General features: G+C 36.1%; 5 protein-coding genes across 7 annotated transcripts in view; 3 read left to right on the top strand and 2 right to left on the bottom strand.

Moving 5' to 3' along the window:
- LOC111448713 (F-box/LRR-repeat protein 3-like) overlaps positions 1 to 4,116 on the top strand; it is a 5,562-nt gene extending 1,446 nt beyond the window's left edge. Inside the window, exons 2-9 of one of the 3 annotated variants that reach the window (XM_023088423.1) lie at positions 39 to 170; positions 268 to 372; positions 445 to 838; positions 927 to 1,056; positions 1,795 to 2,089; positions 2,172 to 2,423; positions 3,444 to 3,545; positions 3,658 to 4,116. In XM_023088423.1, coding sequence (XP_022944191.1) covers positions 39 to 170; positions 268 to 372; positions 445 to 838; positions 927 to 1,056; positions 1,795 to 2,089; positions 2,172 to 2,423; positions 3,444 to 3,506 — 1,371 coding nt within the window. In that variant the 3' untranslated portion in view covers positions 3,507 to 3,545; positions 3,658 to 4,116. Of the gene's footprint in view, positions 1 to 38; positions 171 to 267; positions 373 to 444; positions 839 to 926; positions 1,057 to 1,794; positions 2,090 to 2,171; positions 2,424 to 3,440 lie in introns of all 3 variants that reach the window. The other 2 variants (XM_023088422.1, XM_023088424.1) reach the window with 2 other exon arrangements.
- A 1,389-nt stretch (positions 4,117 to 5,505) lies between these two features.
- Positions 5,506 to 6,056, bottom strand: LOC111448946. The gene has a single exon (XM_023088741.1). It carries the CDS (start codon positions 6,028 to 6,030, stop codon positions 5,581 to 5,583), a length of 450 nt encoding a protein of 149 aa, XP_022944509.1. The 5' UTR covers positions 6,031 to 6,056; the 3' UTR covers positions 5,506 to 5,580.
- A 1,393-nt stretch (positions 6,057 to 7,449) lies between these two features.
- On the top strand, positions 7,450 to 8,857 carry LOC111448648 (GDSL esterase/lipase At2g30310-like). The gene is made up of 3 exons (XM_023088336.1): positions 7,450 to 8,082; positions 8,309 to 8,570; positions 8,661 to 8,857. Exons 1-3 carry the CDS (start codon positions 7,450 to 7,452, stop codon positions 8,855 to 8,857), a joined length of 1,092 nt encoding a protein of 363 aa, XP_022944104.1.
- A 339-nt stretch (positions 8,858 to 9,196) lies between these two features.
- Positions 9,197 to 9,631, bottom strand: LOC111448640. Its single transcript, XM_023088326.1, has one exon. It carries the CDS (start codon positions 9,629 to 9,631, stop codon positions 9,197 to 9,199), a length of 435 nt encoding a protein of 144 aa, XP_022944094.1.
- Positions 9,632 to 11,662: 2,031 nt separating this feature from the next.
- On the top strand, positions 11,663 to 13,066 carry LOC111448639 (GDSL esterase/lipase At2g30310-like). The gene is made up of 3 exons (XM_023088325.1): positions 11,663 to 12,487; positions 12,647 to 12,916; positions 12,995 to 13,066. The coding sequence occupies exons 1-3, from the start codon at positions 11,855 to 11,857 to the stop codon at positions 13,064 to 13,066; spliced, it is 975 nt and encodes a 324-aa protein (XP_022944093.1). The 5' UTR covers positions 11,663 to 11,854.
- Positions 13,067 to 15,240: the final 2,174 nt, after the last annotated feature.

Below are 15,240 nucleotides of genomic sequence, written 5' to 3'. Positions count from 1 at the left end.
GCCTTCTCTTTCAAAGCTAATGAAGATTTTTGTTACAGATTACTGAGAAATGTCTTCAGCCAATTCTTCAACTGCAACATCTTGAAGAGCTAGTTCTTGAGGAATGCCATGGAATTGATGATGAAGGCCTTGCAGCCTTTGAACGTTACTGCAAGAGAAACTCATTGAAGGTACATTCCTTAATTTGGCCGTTTCCTTTGTTGGGAAAACATTTTTCTGCAGCTTCAATGTAATTACTATTGGATATAAGTGCAAATTTGTTGGCAGTTGCTTAATCTGACTCGCTGTCAAAGTATCAGTCATTCTGGTTTGTCTTCTTTGATTAATGGCTCTGAAGATCTTCAACAGCTCATCTTATCATATGGCTCTTCAGTAAGTGAATTTAGTTGTATTTTGGTGATAATCTGAGATTATTGTGCTTATCTGATTATGTTCTTGCCTTAGATCACAACGGATATGGCAAAATGTCTGCATAATTTTTCTGGTTTGCAATCATTAAAATTGGATTGTTGTTCACTTACGACTTCTGGGGTAAGAGCCATTGCTAATTGGCGTGCATCACTTAAGGAGCTAAGCTTAAGCAAGTGTGCAGGGGTGACTGATGAGTGTGTCTCCACCCTTGTGCAAAAACACAATCAGTTGAGGAAATTAGACATCACTTGCTGCCGCAAGATAACTTATGCATCCATTAACAGCATTACAAGTTCATGTTCTTCCCTTGTTTCGCTTAAGATGGAATCTTGTAGCCTGGTTCCTAGAGAGGCTTATGTATTGATAGGAAAACACTGTCCATACTTGGAGGAACTTGACGTCACTGACAACGAGATCGACAATGAAGGTTGTACAGGGCTGTTAGCTCCTGTTTTACATTACATATTCCATGATTCTTTTAAGTTTTTAACATTAATGTTGCTTCTTTTGTTTAGGCTTGAAGTCTATCTCCAAATGTTCAAGGCTTAGTGTTCTGAAGCTGGGGATTTGCTTGAATATAAACGATGATGGTCTATCCCACATTGCGAATGGCTGTCCAAAAATCAAAGAGCTTGATTTATATAGGTATGATGTCTGTTTATTTGTGTGAGATCCCACGTCAATTGGAGAAGGTAACGAAACATTCCTTATAAGGGTGTGGAAACCTCTCTTTAGCATACGCGTTTTAAAACCAAGAGGTTAACGGCATACATAACGGGCCAAAGCGAACAATATTTGTTAGCAATGGGCTTGAGCTATTACAAATGGTATTGGAGCCAGACATCGGGTGGCATGCCAACGATGACGCTGGCCCCCAAAAGGGGTGGATTGTGAGATCCCACATCGGTTGGAGAGAGTAATAAAACAATTCTTATAAGGGTGTGGAAACTTCTCCCTAGCAGACGCGTTTTAAAACCGTAAGGCTGAATACGAAACGTATCGAGCCAAAGCGGACAATATTTCTAGCGGGGGGCTAGGGTTGTTACAATTTGGGTTAGAGAGCTTCATAAGCTTCCTACATTGGTAGACGTTTAGGAAGGAGGATATATCCGTTTTTGGTCTTGCACATTCAAGATTGAATATCTTTTTTGGTTTCTTGATATGTAGAATCATCAAATCTAGATAGCACATCTCTAGATTACATCTTAACTTTTAATATCAACAGTTAATCATCAGAAATCTAAAACTATAAGACTTATCATTACCTAAGAAAAATACAAGTACCTAAACGTTATACTTATAAGAGCTCAAATATAGAGTTCAGTACATGATTTTCCTGTAGTAATTTAGTAAGTTTTCTCTTTTTTCCTTTTGTTTCGTTAGGTCGACAGGAATAACTGACAGAGGCATTGCAGCAACCGCTGAGGGTTGTCCTGTTCTTGAGATGATTAACATTGCTTATAACAATAAAATTACAGATTCTTCATTAAAATCCTTGTCAAAATGTTTGAGGTTAAAAGCACTTGAAATCCGAGGGTGTTGTAGCATTTCATCCATCGGCCTCGCAGCCGTAGCAATGGGATGTAAGCAGCTTACTGTGCTAGATATAAAGAAATGTGTCAATGTAAATGATGATGGGATGCTTCCACTTGCTCAATTCTCTCACAATCTGAAGCAGGCATGATTCTTTATTCTCTATTGCCCTGAAAATGAGTTTGGTATAAACTGTACTGCTAAAGGTTTTCCTCTTTTGGTTACAGATAAACTTGTCATACTGTTCGGTTACAGATGTTGGGCTATTGTCTCTAGCTAGCATTAATTGCCTGAGAAACATGACCATCTTGCATTTGGCTGGCTTGACTCCAGATGGCCTCACTGCCGCCCTGCTGGTATGTGGCGGTCTAAGAAAAGTGAAGCTGCACTTGTCATTCAAATCCTTGCTGCCCCCGTCTTTTCGCAAGTACCTGGAAACCCGTGGATGCGTATTGTACTGGAGGGACAAAGCATTCCAGGTACTCATCTTATGCTTTATCTCTATGTCATTGGTTAATAGCCCAAGTCCATTGCTAGTTGATATAGTCCAATTTAGACTTTCCCGTTTGGGCTTCCCCTCAAGATTTTCAAAACGCGTCTACTAGGAAAAGGTTTCCACACCCTTATAAAGAATGTTTTGTTTTCCTCTCCAACCGATGTGGGATCTCACAATCCACCTCCTCTTCGGGGCCCAATGTTCAAGAATGTTTTGTTTTCCTCTCCAACCGATGTGGGATCTCACAATCCACCTCCTCTTCGGGGCCCAATGTTCAAGAATGTTTTGTTTTCCTCTCCAACCGATGTGGGATCTCACAATCCACCTCCCCTTCGGAGCCCAATTGGCACTTATTCCTCTCTCCAATCGATGTGGAACCCCCCAATCCATCCCCTTCAAGACCCATCCCCCTTTGGGGCCCAATGTCCTCGTTGGCACTTATTCCTCTCTCCAACCGATGTGGGACCCTCCAATCCACTCCCTTCAAGGCCCAACATCCTTACGGGCACACCGGTTGGTGCCTACCCCCCTTTGGGGTTCACCCTCCTCGCTGGCGCATCGCCCGGTATCTGGCTCTGATACCATTTGTAACAGCTCAAACTCACCACTAGCAGATATCGTCCTCTTTGGGCTTTCATTTTCGGGCTTCCCATCAAGATTTTTAAAACGCGTCTGCTAGGAAAAGGTTTCCACACCCTTATAAAAAATGTTTAGTTCTCCTCCTCAACCGACGTGGGATCTCACATAATAACATTGCTTTCGTGAATAAGTTAAGTTTGGATACTCATCGAATATTCCACCCTTCTCATATGGATGTTCATATTATCCTTGATTGCAAACTTCTTAGCATGAAGCTTCTTTGATTTCCACCAAACTGAATTATGTATATATTTTAAGATGTTCATGTCTTCTCTGACTTTACAATCCCAGTTTCCATACATTTTCCATGTGACTGACCAAATGGAAAGTAGGACAAGAGGCTGATGAACCTTGTTGTTAGTAGGTTGACCAAGACGATAAAGATTGGAATTTGCACAGTGGGAAAAGCTTAGGATGCTCAACATAATCCCTGACAAAGATTTCAAAACTTACACACTCTAGACAGGTAGCTTGACATTAAGCCATGATCCAAACAGGCAGAAGAGGAACAAATAGCTTGCTTGATATTCAGCATAGCCAATGACTAAAGATATCACAGCATGATCTACTCATCACAGGGCTGCTGCTGGTTCTCCTGCTACCCGTTTCTCGCTTGCAGCACGCACCCCCAAATGCCAAAGCAGGCCTTCTCCCGGGGCAAGATGCGAGAGATTCGACTCAACACGGGTCCGCAACAGAGGGCGACCTGTGTTTTGATGCAGATGACCATATGTTTGAAAATAAGAACTTGATAAAAGCTGTAAATTTGTTGCTTTGGAAACTGTGAGAAAGAAGGCGTTGGTTGAATTAGTGTTGAAATTGTAAAGAGTAAAAAAGGGAAGGCGTAGGCCATGTCTTGAGGAGTATGGTGAAGACTCTCCCAAATTCTCCGGGAATTGAAGCCTGAATCTGTAAACCCAGATCCTCTTTCTTCTCAGCAATGCCTCAACATTACATGTGCTCTCTTTTCAATCATCTACTCTTCTAAACTCTGCAACACTCACATGCACATCTATACACTCTCGACCTTATTTTTAGCTATGGATTACCCTATTTAACCCTCTTCTCGGTATCGCTGCGAGCTTACTTTTTCCGGACTATAAGTTTGTTAATCGTAGATTACCATATTGGTACTCGTGAGGACGTTGTGTTTGAGGAAGTTGTGTGTGAGGACTATAAGTTTGTTAATTGTAGATTACCATATTGGTACTCGTGAGGACGTTGTGTTTGAAGAAGTTGTGTGTGAGGACGTTGGGCCTCCAAGAGAAGTTGATTGTGAGATCCCACGTCGGTTGGAGAAAAGGAATGAAACATTATTTATAATGGTAGAAACTTTTCTATAGTACACGCGTTTTAAAACCTAAATGGAAGGCCGCGAGAGAGGACAATATCTCCTCTTTCTATTCATGGATTTTTCAACTATTTAGCCTTTAATGATCTTTGAAACAAAAATGATAGCACCTTAACCCAGGCAAATCACTTGGTTAACCCAGGCAAATCACTTGGTAATAAAAGTGAAATTTATATATTAACTTGAGAGACAAATCATTACAATAAAAATATATATAAATATATATATATAATCAAATAAGGGCTTGTAGTCCCAAAGAAAATTTTAATTAAATAATAAACATTTACATTATTATAATTTGTGGAAGTGAGAGTTTGAGAAGATCATGTGAAATTGAGAAGACCAAGTTATTAATTTATAATATGCATATTTATATATATATATATATATATATATATATTATCCATGTCAGAATATTTTAATTTTTTTAAATTAAAATATATAGTAAATAACTTAACACTTTGCTGCTTTTGTTCCTCATTTAACATCTTAAATTTTAAAATTAAAATATTTAAATGCAAAAATAGACTAAAAATAGTGAATTTATAAAGACTCATGAATAAAAGCAAATTAATAATTTATATTATTAGATAAAATTGAGTAATTTAATAATTTAACCATTGATCAAACCCTTCTTATTTTATAATTGCAAATGCTAAATATTTTATGTCAATTGACAAAAAAAAAATAATAAAAAAAGAGAGAAAAAAGAACTATATATTCACTTTACAAAATATTTTTTTTACCTCTTAAAAAAAATATTGTGTATCAAATTTATGATATTTTAAGGATTATTTTTATTATGATATATTTTTTTAAAATTAAAAAATAATAACAATAATTAACAAAAAAAAAAAAAAGATGAAGAGAAAAAAGAACTATATATTCACTTTACAACAGTAATTTTTTTTTTTTTTTTTTTTTACCTCTTCAAAAGGAATGGAAAAATTCCGAGTTTTTTTTTTTCCTTCTCAAGATTTCACAACTCGGAACAAAAATTGGATGATAAACAGCAAACTTACCCCGGTAAAAAAAAAAAAGAAAGAGAAAAAGAAACCCGAAATTACCGCTCCGATTCGTTTTTAAACTCGGCCAGAAAATCGGATCCCGTCGCCGGCAAAAACAACTTTTACATGTGAAGTATATTATTTTAGTCTTCAGAAATGCTCTCCAAATGGGGCCGCCATACGACCACCCGGGCACCGCGGCGGTCCCGCCGCGATGGTTTCTTGTCGGATACAACATCGGAGAGGTAAGAATCACTGTCTGCGGTGGCGGTACAGTTTTTGGCCTTTGAAGACGGAGTTTTGAGGCTGCTTCCGGCGTTTCTTTTCTTCTCCGGCCGAGAAGTCGCCGGAATCACGAAATAAATAGTGCCCCTTTTGAGCTCAGATTCCGGCGAGAGAATCAGAATCCGACGAACAACCCCTTGTGAAGAAGGCTTAGTAAGAACGTGATTTGGGTTCGCTTTTAGAACCTCGCCGGCGGTGATGGGATGGGCAATTTCTTCTACGTGGCCGTTCAAATGAACGATTCGGATCAAATCAAGAGCTCCACAAGGAAGAACACAAGCCAAACAACACCTTAAACTGTTACCCATTTCAACAAATTACTACAAAAAATTTAAACTCTTAGAATTTTTGTGAATGGGAGAAGAAGAAGAAAGGACAATTAGGTATATATATATATAAAGCCCAAATTTATTTGTACGAACAAAACCAACAAGATGGGATTTTTTTATATTAAATTATATGTGAAATTACCAGTTTACCCCTTGCAGTAAATTCCCATTCCAGTGGTCTGTTTCTTAATTTAAAAAATCATTTCTTCTCGGGGCGTGTTTGGTAACTAGAATAAGCAAGCAGGTTCAAGGGTATTCTCGATACTCCTCAAAAGACATTAGCTAGCGAAAGTCCTCCTTTTCCTATTCACTAAATCCTTTGTAGTTGAGTCCAACCGAGCGGACCTGATGATTCACAAGTGGCATCGTCTTCCTTCATGTCATAGCCTTATCATTATTTATCGAGAGTTGTTATGGTTGAAAAATTTACAAAAAAATTAAATTAAATCTAAAAATGTCTCAATCTGACCCGACCCAACTCGTTAATATTATGGTGTAATTCTTAATTAAAGTCGATTTTGATAAAATTATTATTTTCTAAGTACAAAAGTTTATATATATATATATATATATATATAATTTTAATATTTGTGATTGTCCCACCATTAGGAAACAAGTTAAAGTGGGTCACAATAAGACATTTTATTTTTAGGGTTTGTGGGTTTATTGGGAAACATAGAAGAAATAGGGAAGTGGTTGAAGTTTGCTGCCTTAAATGGCCTCTGCAACGACCAAGAGGTATCTAAGGTAATGATCACGAATATGATATTATCTATTTTGAGCATAAATTCTCATAGTTTTGCTTTGTGCTTCTCTTCGAACAAAACACACTATAGAGCCTCTCCTGAGATTTATGTAGTCCACGAACAGTCTCCCTTAATCGAGACTCGACTCCTTCCTCTAGAGCCCTCGATAGTCACTTCTGACTACACCTTCAAGGCTCACAACTTTTCGATATTTGGAGATTCTATTGACATAGCTAAGTGAAGGCATGACTCTGATACCATGTTAGGAATCACGAACCTCTACAATGGTATGATATTGTCCACTTTGAAAGCATCAAATCATGGTTTTGCTTTGGGCTTACCCAAAAGATCTCGTATGAACAGAGATATATTCTTTACTTATAAACTTATAATCGTTCTCTAAATTATCTAAATTAGCTAACGTAACACTCCCTCCCAACAATTCTCAACGGAATCGACCACAACTTCAACTAAAAATGGAAAATCTTACCTCATAGTAAAATACAATGGATGGAATTAAATTAATTGAGAAAGAAAATCAAACCATAATTGATTCAGGCTGTCGTTGGCTCTAAACCGCTGGCAAAGCCCTCTATAAATTTGTGCTAACATGAATGCCAAAGGACGACAAGAACTTCGAAGCATACGCGCAATGGCACGAGCTAATTACCTCATTTTTGCTCTGTCACTTCACGTAATCTGGCTGTTATTTTTTAGCAAACTATGCAATGCTTCGAACGTTAAGATTTCTCGTTCTTTTCCTGCAATTCTCATATTCGGCGATTCTACTGTAGATACGGGAAATAACAACTTCATTCCCACTGTCTTCAAGGGCAATTACTTTCCATATGGTAAAGATTTCCCGAACCATGTTGCCACGGGAAGGTTTAGTAATGGAAAACTCATACCTGACATGACGGCCTCTAAATTGGGGATAAAGGAGCTTGTTCCTCCGTTCTTAGATCCTAAATTGTCAAATGATGATATCAAAACAGGGGTCAATTTTGCATCTGCCGGCACAGGCTTCGACGATCTAACATCGACTATGAACAAAGTAATTTCGATGACGAAGCAAATTGATCTTTTCAAGAATTATACTCAAAGGTTCGAAGGAATTGTAGGTATGGATGAAAGTAAAAGAATTATTAGCCGTGCTTTGGTGGTCGTTAGTGCAGGAACCAATGACGTACTCTTCAATTTCTACAATGATCCTATCAAAAAGTTGAAATACAATATTAGCGGCTATCACGATTTTCTACAAAGCAAACTACAGAGCGTGGTCGAGGTAAATTTCATACCGTATGCACTCATTAATCCAATCAATATTCGACATAAGGTTAAATCATAAAAAAAAAATATCTTCGACTTTGCTTTTATTTAAAAAAGTGCCGTGAAGTTTAGATCGGTACACCATTTTAGCTACGTCAACATCACATAGTTCGAGGTTTCAATTAATTTTTAGAGTTCTCGAAAATATTCTAATAAACCTATTTTTGTTAATTTTATTTCAGGAAATTTACCATCTTGGATGTTCAAATATTATGGTTGCTGAACTCCCTCCAATGGGGTGTCTTCCCATTCAAGAAACTCTATCATTTAAAGATCTCCCGACTCGAAAATGTGTAGAAGATCAAAATTCAGATTCAGAAGCCTATAATCAAAAGCTACTAAAGTTGTTAAAAAATTTAGAGGCTAAACTCTCGGGAAGCACGGTTTTGTATGTTGACATTTTCACTCCAATCATGGACATGGTCAATAATCCTCATAAATATGGTACGTCGGAAAATATTTTAGAGAAATCAAGTTATGAAAAAAAAATCAATTTAATTAACGTAAATTTTGTTGGGGGATTTTATCGAATAGGTTTCGAGCAGACAAACAAAGGTTGTTGTGGAAATGGATTGGCTGAAGCAGGGCCTCTTTGTAATGCATTAACCCCAACGTGCAAAAATCGATCAAAATTTGTATTTTGGGATAGCTTTCATCCGACTGAAACAGCCTATAACTTTATCACTGAGTCGCTTTTCAATCAAATTTTCGGTCACGTGAATCGAAATTGATAAGTTTCAACCGAGCTCTAGTTTTATGCATTATGAATTTAAAAGTACGTCCTAACTTTAAAAATAAAAGTAAGTTACAATAATAGTTGACAAAAAAAATAATAAATGAAGAGAAAAAAAGAACAATATATTCACTTTACAACAGGTTTTTTTTTTTTACCTTCTAGAAGGATTTCCCAATTCGGAACAAAAATTGGATGGTAAACAACGAAGTTACCACCGGTAAAAAAAAAAGAAAAGAACCCGAAATTACAGCTCCGATTCGTTTTATCATCTCGGCCGAAAAATCGGATCCCGGCGCCGGCAAAAACAAAACTTTTACATGTGAATTATATTATTTTAGTCTTCAGAAATGCTCTCTAAACGGGGCCGCCATACGACCACCCGGCCACCGCGGCGGTCCCACCGCGACGGTTTCTTGTCGGATACAACATCGGAGAGGTAAGAATCACTGTCTCCGGTGGTGGTGCAAGATGGAGTTTTGAGGCTGCTTCCGGCATTTCTTTTCTTCTCCGGTAGAGAAGTCGCCGGAATCAAGAAATAAATAGTGCCCCTTTTGAGCTCAGATTCCGGCGAGAGGATCAGAATCCGACGAACGACCCCTTGTGAAGAAGGCTTACTAAGAACATGATTTGGGTTCGCTTTTAGGACCTCGCCAGCGGTGATGGGATGGGCAAATTCATCGACTCGGCCATTCAAATGAACGATTCGGATCAAATCAAGAGCTCCGCAAGGAAGAACACAAGCCAAACAACACCTTAAACTGTTACCCATTTCAACAAATTACGAAAATTTTCAACTCTCTCTAAAAAGTTTGAATTTTTGTGAACGAGGAAATAAGAATAAAGGACAATGAACTATATACATATATATATATATAACTCCCAAATTTATTCGTACGGACAAAATCAACAATATGGGGATTTTTTTTATTAAATTATATAGTAAATTCCGGCGTGTTTGGTAACTAGAATAACAAGCAAGTTGCAGGACAGTGCCCTTAAATAATTTATATAATAATTATAATATGATTAAATAATTTAAATTCACAGAATGTGACAGTTATTGACGTTGAGTTAGCTTTAATTAAAGGAAAATTAATGTTAATTTTATAAAATATATTTTCTTACCATACAATTATATATATTATTATAATTCTATTTAATTTTATAATTATTTTAATTAGGTTAGGAATCACAAATCTCCACGTATGATATTATCCACTTTGAGCATAAGCTCTCATGGCTTTGCTGGCCTCATATCAATAGAGTTAGTATTCCTCAACAATCCTCCCCTCGAACAAAGTACACTATAAGCCTCAAGGGCCTCCCCTTAATCGAGGCTCGACTCCTTTCTCTGGAACCCTCGAACAAAGTACACCCTTTGTTCAACACTTTAGTCACTTTTGACTACACCTTTGAGGCTCACAATTATTTGTTCGATATTTGAGGATTCTATTGTCGTCATGGCTAAGTTTAGGATGGCTCTGACAATGTTAGGAATTACAAATCTCCACAATGATATGATATTGTCTACTTGGTATGACATTATCCACTTTGAACATAATCTCTCGCTTTGTTTTGGGTTTCCCCAAAAAGCCTCATGCCACCAATAGAGTTAGTATTTCTCGACAAGTTATTCTACATATTAATATTTTATTTTTATTAAAAAAAAATTGAAATAAATGAATAAACAACCCAAATTAACCTAACCTAATATTTTAAAATTGGGTTGAGTTTGATTCATGGTTTATCGAGGGTTGCTATGGTTGAAAAATTTACAAAACAATAAAATTAGGTCTAAAAAACGTCACAATCCGACCCAACCAAACCCATACTCCTAATGTAACCCCTTATGAAAGTCAATTAATCGATGATAAAATTATAATTTTTGGAGCACAAAAGTTTTTTTTTAATAATTTTAATATTTGTGATTGTCCCACCATTACGAAACAAGCTAAAGTGGGTCACAATAAGACATTGTTCAGGCATTTTAGGTGGCAGGTTAAAAAGAACATTGATTTTACCAAATGTTAAAACTTTATTTTTGGGGTTTGTGGGTTTACTGGGAAACATAGAAGGAATGGGGAAGTGGTTGAAGTTTGCTGCCTTCATGGCCTCTGCAAATCCACTTCTTTTCTTCTCTCTGTTTCTTTCTTATGGGTTTTAGGGTTTATATATAAAGATTTTACCTCCACTTGCTCTGTTGGGGGACGCAGCTTCATGGGCCATCCACCAAATTCACCTCATTCTCATTCTACAGCCTCCGACCATGCCCTCACCTGCTCACCTGCAACAGACAGCAAAAATTAAAATACATTAAATTGCACGTTTAGAATCTGAAATCTCACAACTATTTCTATTTGATCCTTAAACGTTAAAATGTGTACAATAGGTCATTACACTTTCGTGTTGTATGACATCCGTCTGTTTAAATTCTGATTGATAAGAATTCAGTTCAACGTACGAGGATTCAAGAAATAATGATCTTTCGAAGTATTTAAAAGATATACTCTTAATATATGTATCTGTAAACGGTAAGGTTTGTGTCTATCTAGTCTAATTAGTCATCCCGAACATTGTCTAAAAAACAGCATATATTTAATAACTAACATGTATCTAAAATTCTAATCATGAATTCCATGTGTCGTTAAACGACTGTTCATTAGCATATTATCGATATTTTAAATATAACACAATCGATTAAGATTATCTCGAGGATATATAATAAAATGGAATTAAATTAATTGCCAAACAAAATGTACAAAACCAAATCAAACCATAATTGCTTCAGCCAATAGCTTACCAAACATATGGCTGTCATTGGCTCTAAATTGCTGAGGTCTTTTAAGAGGACAAAGCCATAGATGGTAGGCCGCAACACATTCTGGAACTCAGCTTTTTACTAAAAAGAACACTTGTAACATTCATAAGCCCTATATAAATTTGGCAAAGATGGATGTTAAAAGGACGATAAGAACTTTGAAGCATACATGCAATGAAACGAGTTAATTACCTCATCGTTGCTCTATCACTCTACGTAATTTTGCTGTTGTTTCTTAGCAAACCATGCATTGCTTTGGAGGTTAAGATTCCTAATTCTTTTCCTGCAATTCTCATTTTCGGTGATTCTACTGTAGATACGGGGAATAACAACTTCATTCCCACCGTTTCCAAAGGCAATTACTTTCCATATGGTAAAGATTTTCCTGGCCATGTTGCTACGGGAAGGTTTAGTAATGGAAAACTCATGCCTGACATGATTGCCTCTAAATTGGAAATAAAGGAGCTTGTTCCTCCATTTTTAGATCCTAAATTATCCAACGATGATATCAAAACAGGAGTCAGTTTTGCATCTGCTGGCACAGGCTTCGACAATCTAACAACCGCTATTTCTAAAGTAATTCCAATGAAGAAGCAAATTGATTTTTTCAAGAATTATACTCAAAGGCTTGAAGGGATAGTAGGCATGGATGAAAGTAAAAGAATTGTTGGCAATGCTTTGGTGGTCATTAGTGCAGGAACCAATGACCTAACCTTCAACTTCTACGACATTCCCATCAGACGGCTGCAGTACAATATTAGTGGTTATCAAGATTTTATACAAAGCAAACTACAAAACTTGATCGAGGTAAATTTTATACAATATGCACCTCATTAATCTTAATCAATGTTTGAATATAAGGTTAAATTATTTTTTTAAAAAAAATATTGAACTTAAAAAATACATCTACTCTTTTAAAAAGTACCCTAAAAAGTTAGATCACACTTCTAATTAACTTTGTTTTAGGAAATTTACCATCTTGGATGTCGTAATATTGTGGTCGCTGGACTCCCTCCAATTGGTTGTCTTCCCATTCAACAGACCCTATCATTTAAAGATCCTCAAAATCGAAAATGTGTAGAAGATCAAAATTCAGATTCAGAAGCCTATAATCAAAAGCTTTCGGAATTGTTGAAAAATTTAGAGGCTCAACTCCCCGAAAGCACAATTTTGCATGTTGACATTTACACCCCACTCATGGACATGATCAATAATCCTGACAAATATGGTAAACCTGTAAATATTTAGGAGAAATCAAGTTATAAAAAATCAATTTAATTAACCTGAAATTTGTTTGGGCATTTTATCGAACAGGTTTTGAGCAGACAAACAAAGGTTGTTGTGGAACTGGATTGGCTGAAGCAGGGCCTCTATGTAATGCATTAACCCCAACGTGCGAAAACCGATCAAAATTTATGTTTTGGGATAGCTTTCATCCGACTGAAACAACCTATAACTTTATTACTGAGTCACTTTTCAAGCAATTTTTCGATCATTTGAATTGAAATTGATGGGTATTCAACCGAGTTCTAGTTCTGTGATCCTTTCCATAATATTTCTTTTAAGTTGTTCACAGACCGAGAGAATAATTGAATGATTGATAAATCATTTGGAAGTTAGAAGACTATTTTAGAAACTTATGAGAATTTATCTTCCAATAATATTTCTTTTAAGTTGTTCGGAAAGAGAATAACGGAATAATTGATAAACCATTTTAGAATAACTGAATGATTGATGAATCATTTGGAAGTTAAAAGAGTTACTTAAAAAATTTAATAGACTTGCCTAAAAATATTTAATGAAACTTTTGAAAGTAAATTTAAAAATAAAACTAAGTTTTAAAATAAAATTGTTGAGGTTTTTCAAGACACGAAACCATAACTGGTCAGCAGTTATATATTTAGTGTACGATATGTATTGATCCAAATCCACCGTTAGCAGATATTGTCTTCTTTGGGTTTTTCCTTTCATACTTTTCTTTAAGGTTTTTAAAACGCATGAGATTTCCACACTCTTATAAAAAATGTTTCATTCTCCTCTCTAATTTATTAGAGAGAGAATTCTTCTTACACTTGAACAATTCCTCAATTCCTCCTTGCATGAAAAAATGATAATGAGATTTGTGTAACATTCATCTATCTCCCTATAAATTCATGCACCAACTTGGCAAAGATGAATATCGAAGGACGATAAGAACTTTGAAGAGTACCTGTAACAGCACGAGCTAATTACTTCATTGTTGCTCTATCGGACTGTTATTTCTTAGAAAATCCAGCAGTTCTTTGGAGGTTAACACTTTTCATTCTTTTTCTGCGATTCTCATTTGGTATGAATCTACAATAGTTACCAAGAATAATTACCTTCCATACTGCAAAGATTTCCTTGGCCATAAGGCCGTTTGGAAGGTTCAGTAGTAGAAAAGTACTTCAATCTAAAAAAATTGTTGAACTTTCAAAATTGAATCAAATATTCTAATAAATCATCTACTCATAATTTTAAATAAACACTTCTTATTTATTAACTCTATATTAAAATGGATAGAAAATTTACCAACTTGGATGTCAATATTGTGGTGGTTGGCCTTTCTCCAGTTGGTTGTCTTCCCATTTAAGAATCCTCTAAATTGAAAAGGTATAGAAGACTATATCAATATTATAATTTAATCAATGTAGATGAAATAAAAATAAATAGAAAAACAACAACTTTGAATAACTAAATTAAACATTTATAAAAAAAAAAAAACAGATGCTAAATTTAAAATTTATTGAGATACAGCCAACTAAATTTGAACCATTAAAAATGTGATGGATTAAAATAATAAGGAAACCAAAGTATATGAATGTAAAAATGATATTTTAGCCGAAATTGTTTTAGGTGGTGGGGTTGGGGCACGTGGGCTTGTGAGGTTTTGGTTTTCAGAGCCCTCGAATTGATGGGATGGTTGGTAAGATCACAGACCGCTGATATGGACCTTCTGATCCAAACGTACCATATGTCCCATTCTCGCTTCACTGACACCCCCACTTCACGAACCGTGTGGTGTTTATTACAGTTTCAACACTCTGACACATCCCAAATTATGTATAAAAAAAATCTTTGTTAGAAAAGAAAGAAAAAGAACGTACTAATTCATTTAGATACGTCCATTTTTTTCGCCCCAAATAAACCAGAGACAAACTCTGTTGATAGCAAGCCATAACAGCTTGTTTGCACCATGAAAGGGTGTCCCACCAAGACAGAAGCCAGGAAATCAAACATGTTGTCAGGCAAGGTCAAGGACAAAGAAAAAGCATCCACAACAGTTTCCCAATATCTAGCAACAAATAGACAGTGAGCAAAAAGGTGTCTAAGGAGTCTCTAAGATTGCAGCACACGAATTGCACTAGGAAGAAGATAGGTTGAGATATGGCATTCTCCTTTGTAAACGGTCAGTCGTGTTTATAGCTCCAAAAGAAAGATTGTAATCTTCTTTAGATAGGAATCATTCCAAAGTACCAAGTAAATGTTGTTTTGGCGCCTACGATTACCTTGTTAAGAGATTTAATACTAAAGACATTGGA

Source organism: Cucurbita moschata, unplaced genomic scaffold (assembly GCF_002738365.1).
Source record: "Cucurbita moschata cultivar Rifu unplaced genomic scaffold, Cmos_1.0 Cmo_Scf00010, whole genome shotgun sequence".
In the NCBI taxonomy this organism is placed as follows: Eukaryota; Viridiplantae; Streptophyta; class Magnoliopsida; order Cucurbitales; family Cucurbitaceae; genus Cucurbita; species Cucurbita moschata.
The sequence above is the reverse complement of the archived record's forward strand: the minus strand, read 5'-3'. Positions and strand labels throughout refer to the sequence as shown.

Excerpts from the sequence above, each read along its gene's own strand:
- LOC111448648 (XM_023088336.1), top strand. The coding sequence starts at position 7,450 with ATGGCACGAGCTAATTACCTCATTTTTGCTCTGTCACTTCACGTAATC. Across the intron at positions 8,083-8,308 it reads AACTACAGAGCGTGGTCGAG|GAAATTTACCATCTTGGATG; the intron begins GTAAATTTCATA and ends ATTTTATTTCAG. Across the intron at positions 8,571-8,660 it reads CAATAATCCTCATAAATATG|GTTTCGAGCAGACAAACAAA; the intron begins GTACGTCGGAAA and ends TTTATCGAATAG.
- LOC111448640 (XM_023088326.1), bottom strand. The coding sequence starts at position 9,631 with ATGGGTAACAGTTTAAGGTGTTGTTTGGCTTGTGTTCTTCCTTGCGGA.
- LOC111448946 (XM_023088741.1), bottom strand. The coding sequence starts at position 6,030 with ATGGGTAACAGTTTAAGGTGTTGTTTGGCTTGTGTTCTTCCTTGTGGA.
- LOC111448639 (XM_023088325.1), top strand. The coding sequence starts at position 11,855 with ATGAAACGAGTTAATTACCTCATCGTTGCTCTATCACTCTACGTAATT. Across the intron at positions 12,488-12,646 it reads AACTACAAAACTTGATCGAG|GAAATTTACCATCTTGGATG; the intron begins GTAAATTTTATA and ends ACTTTGTTTTAG. Across the intron at positions 12,917-12,994 it reads CTGACAAATATGGTAAACCT|GTTTTGAGCAGACAAACAAA; the intron begins GTAAATATTTAG and ends TTTATCGAACAG.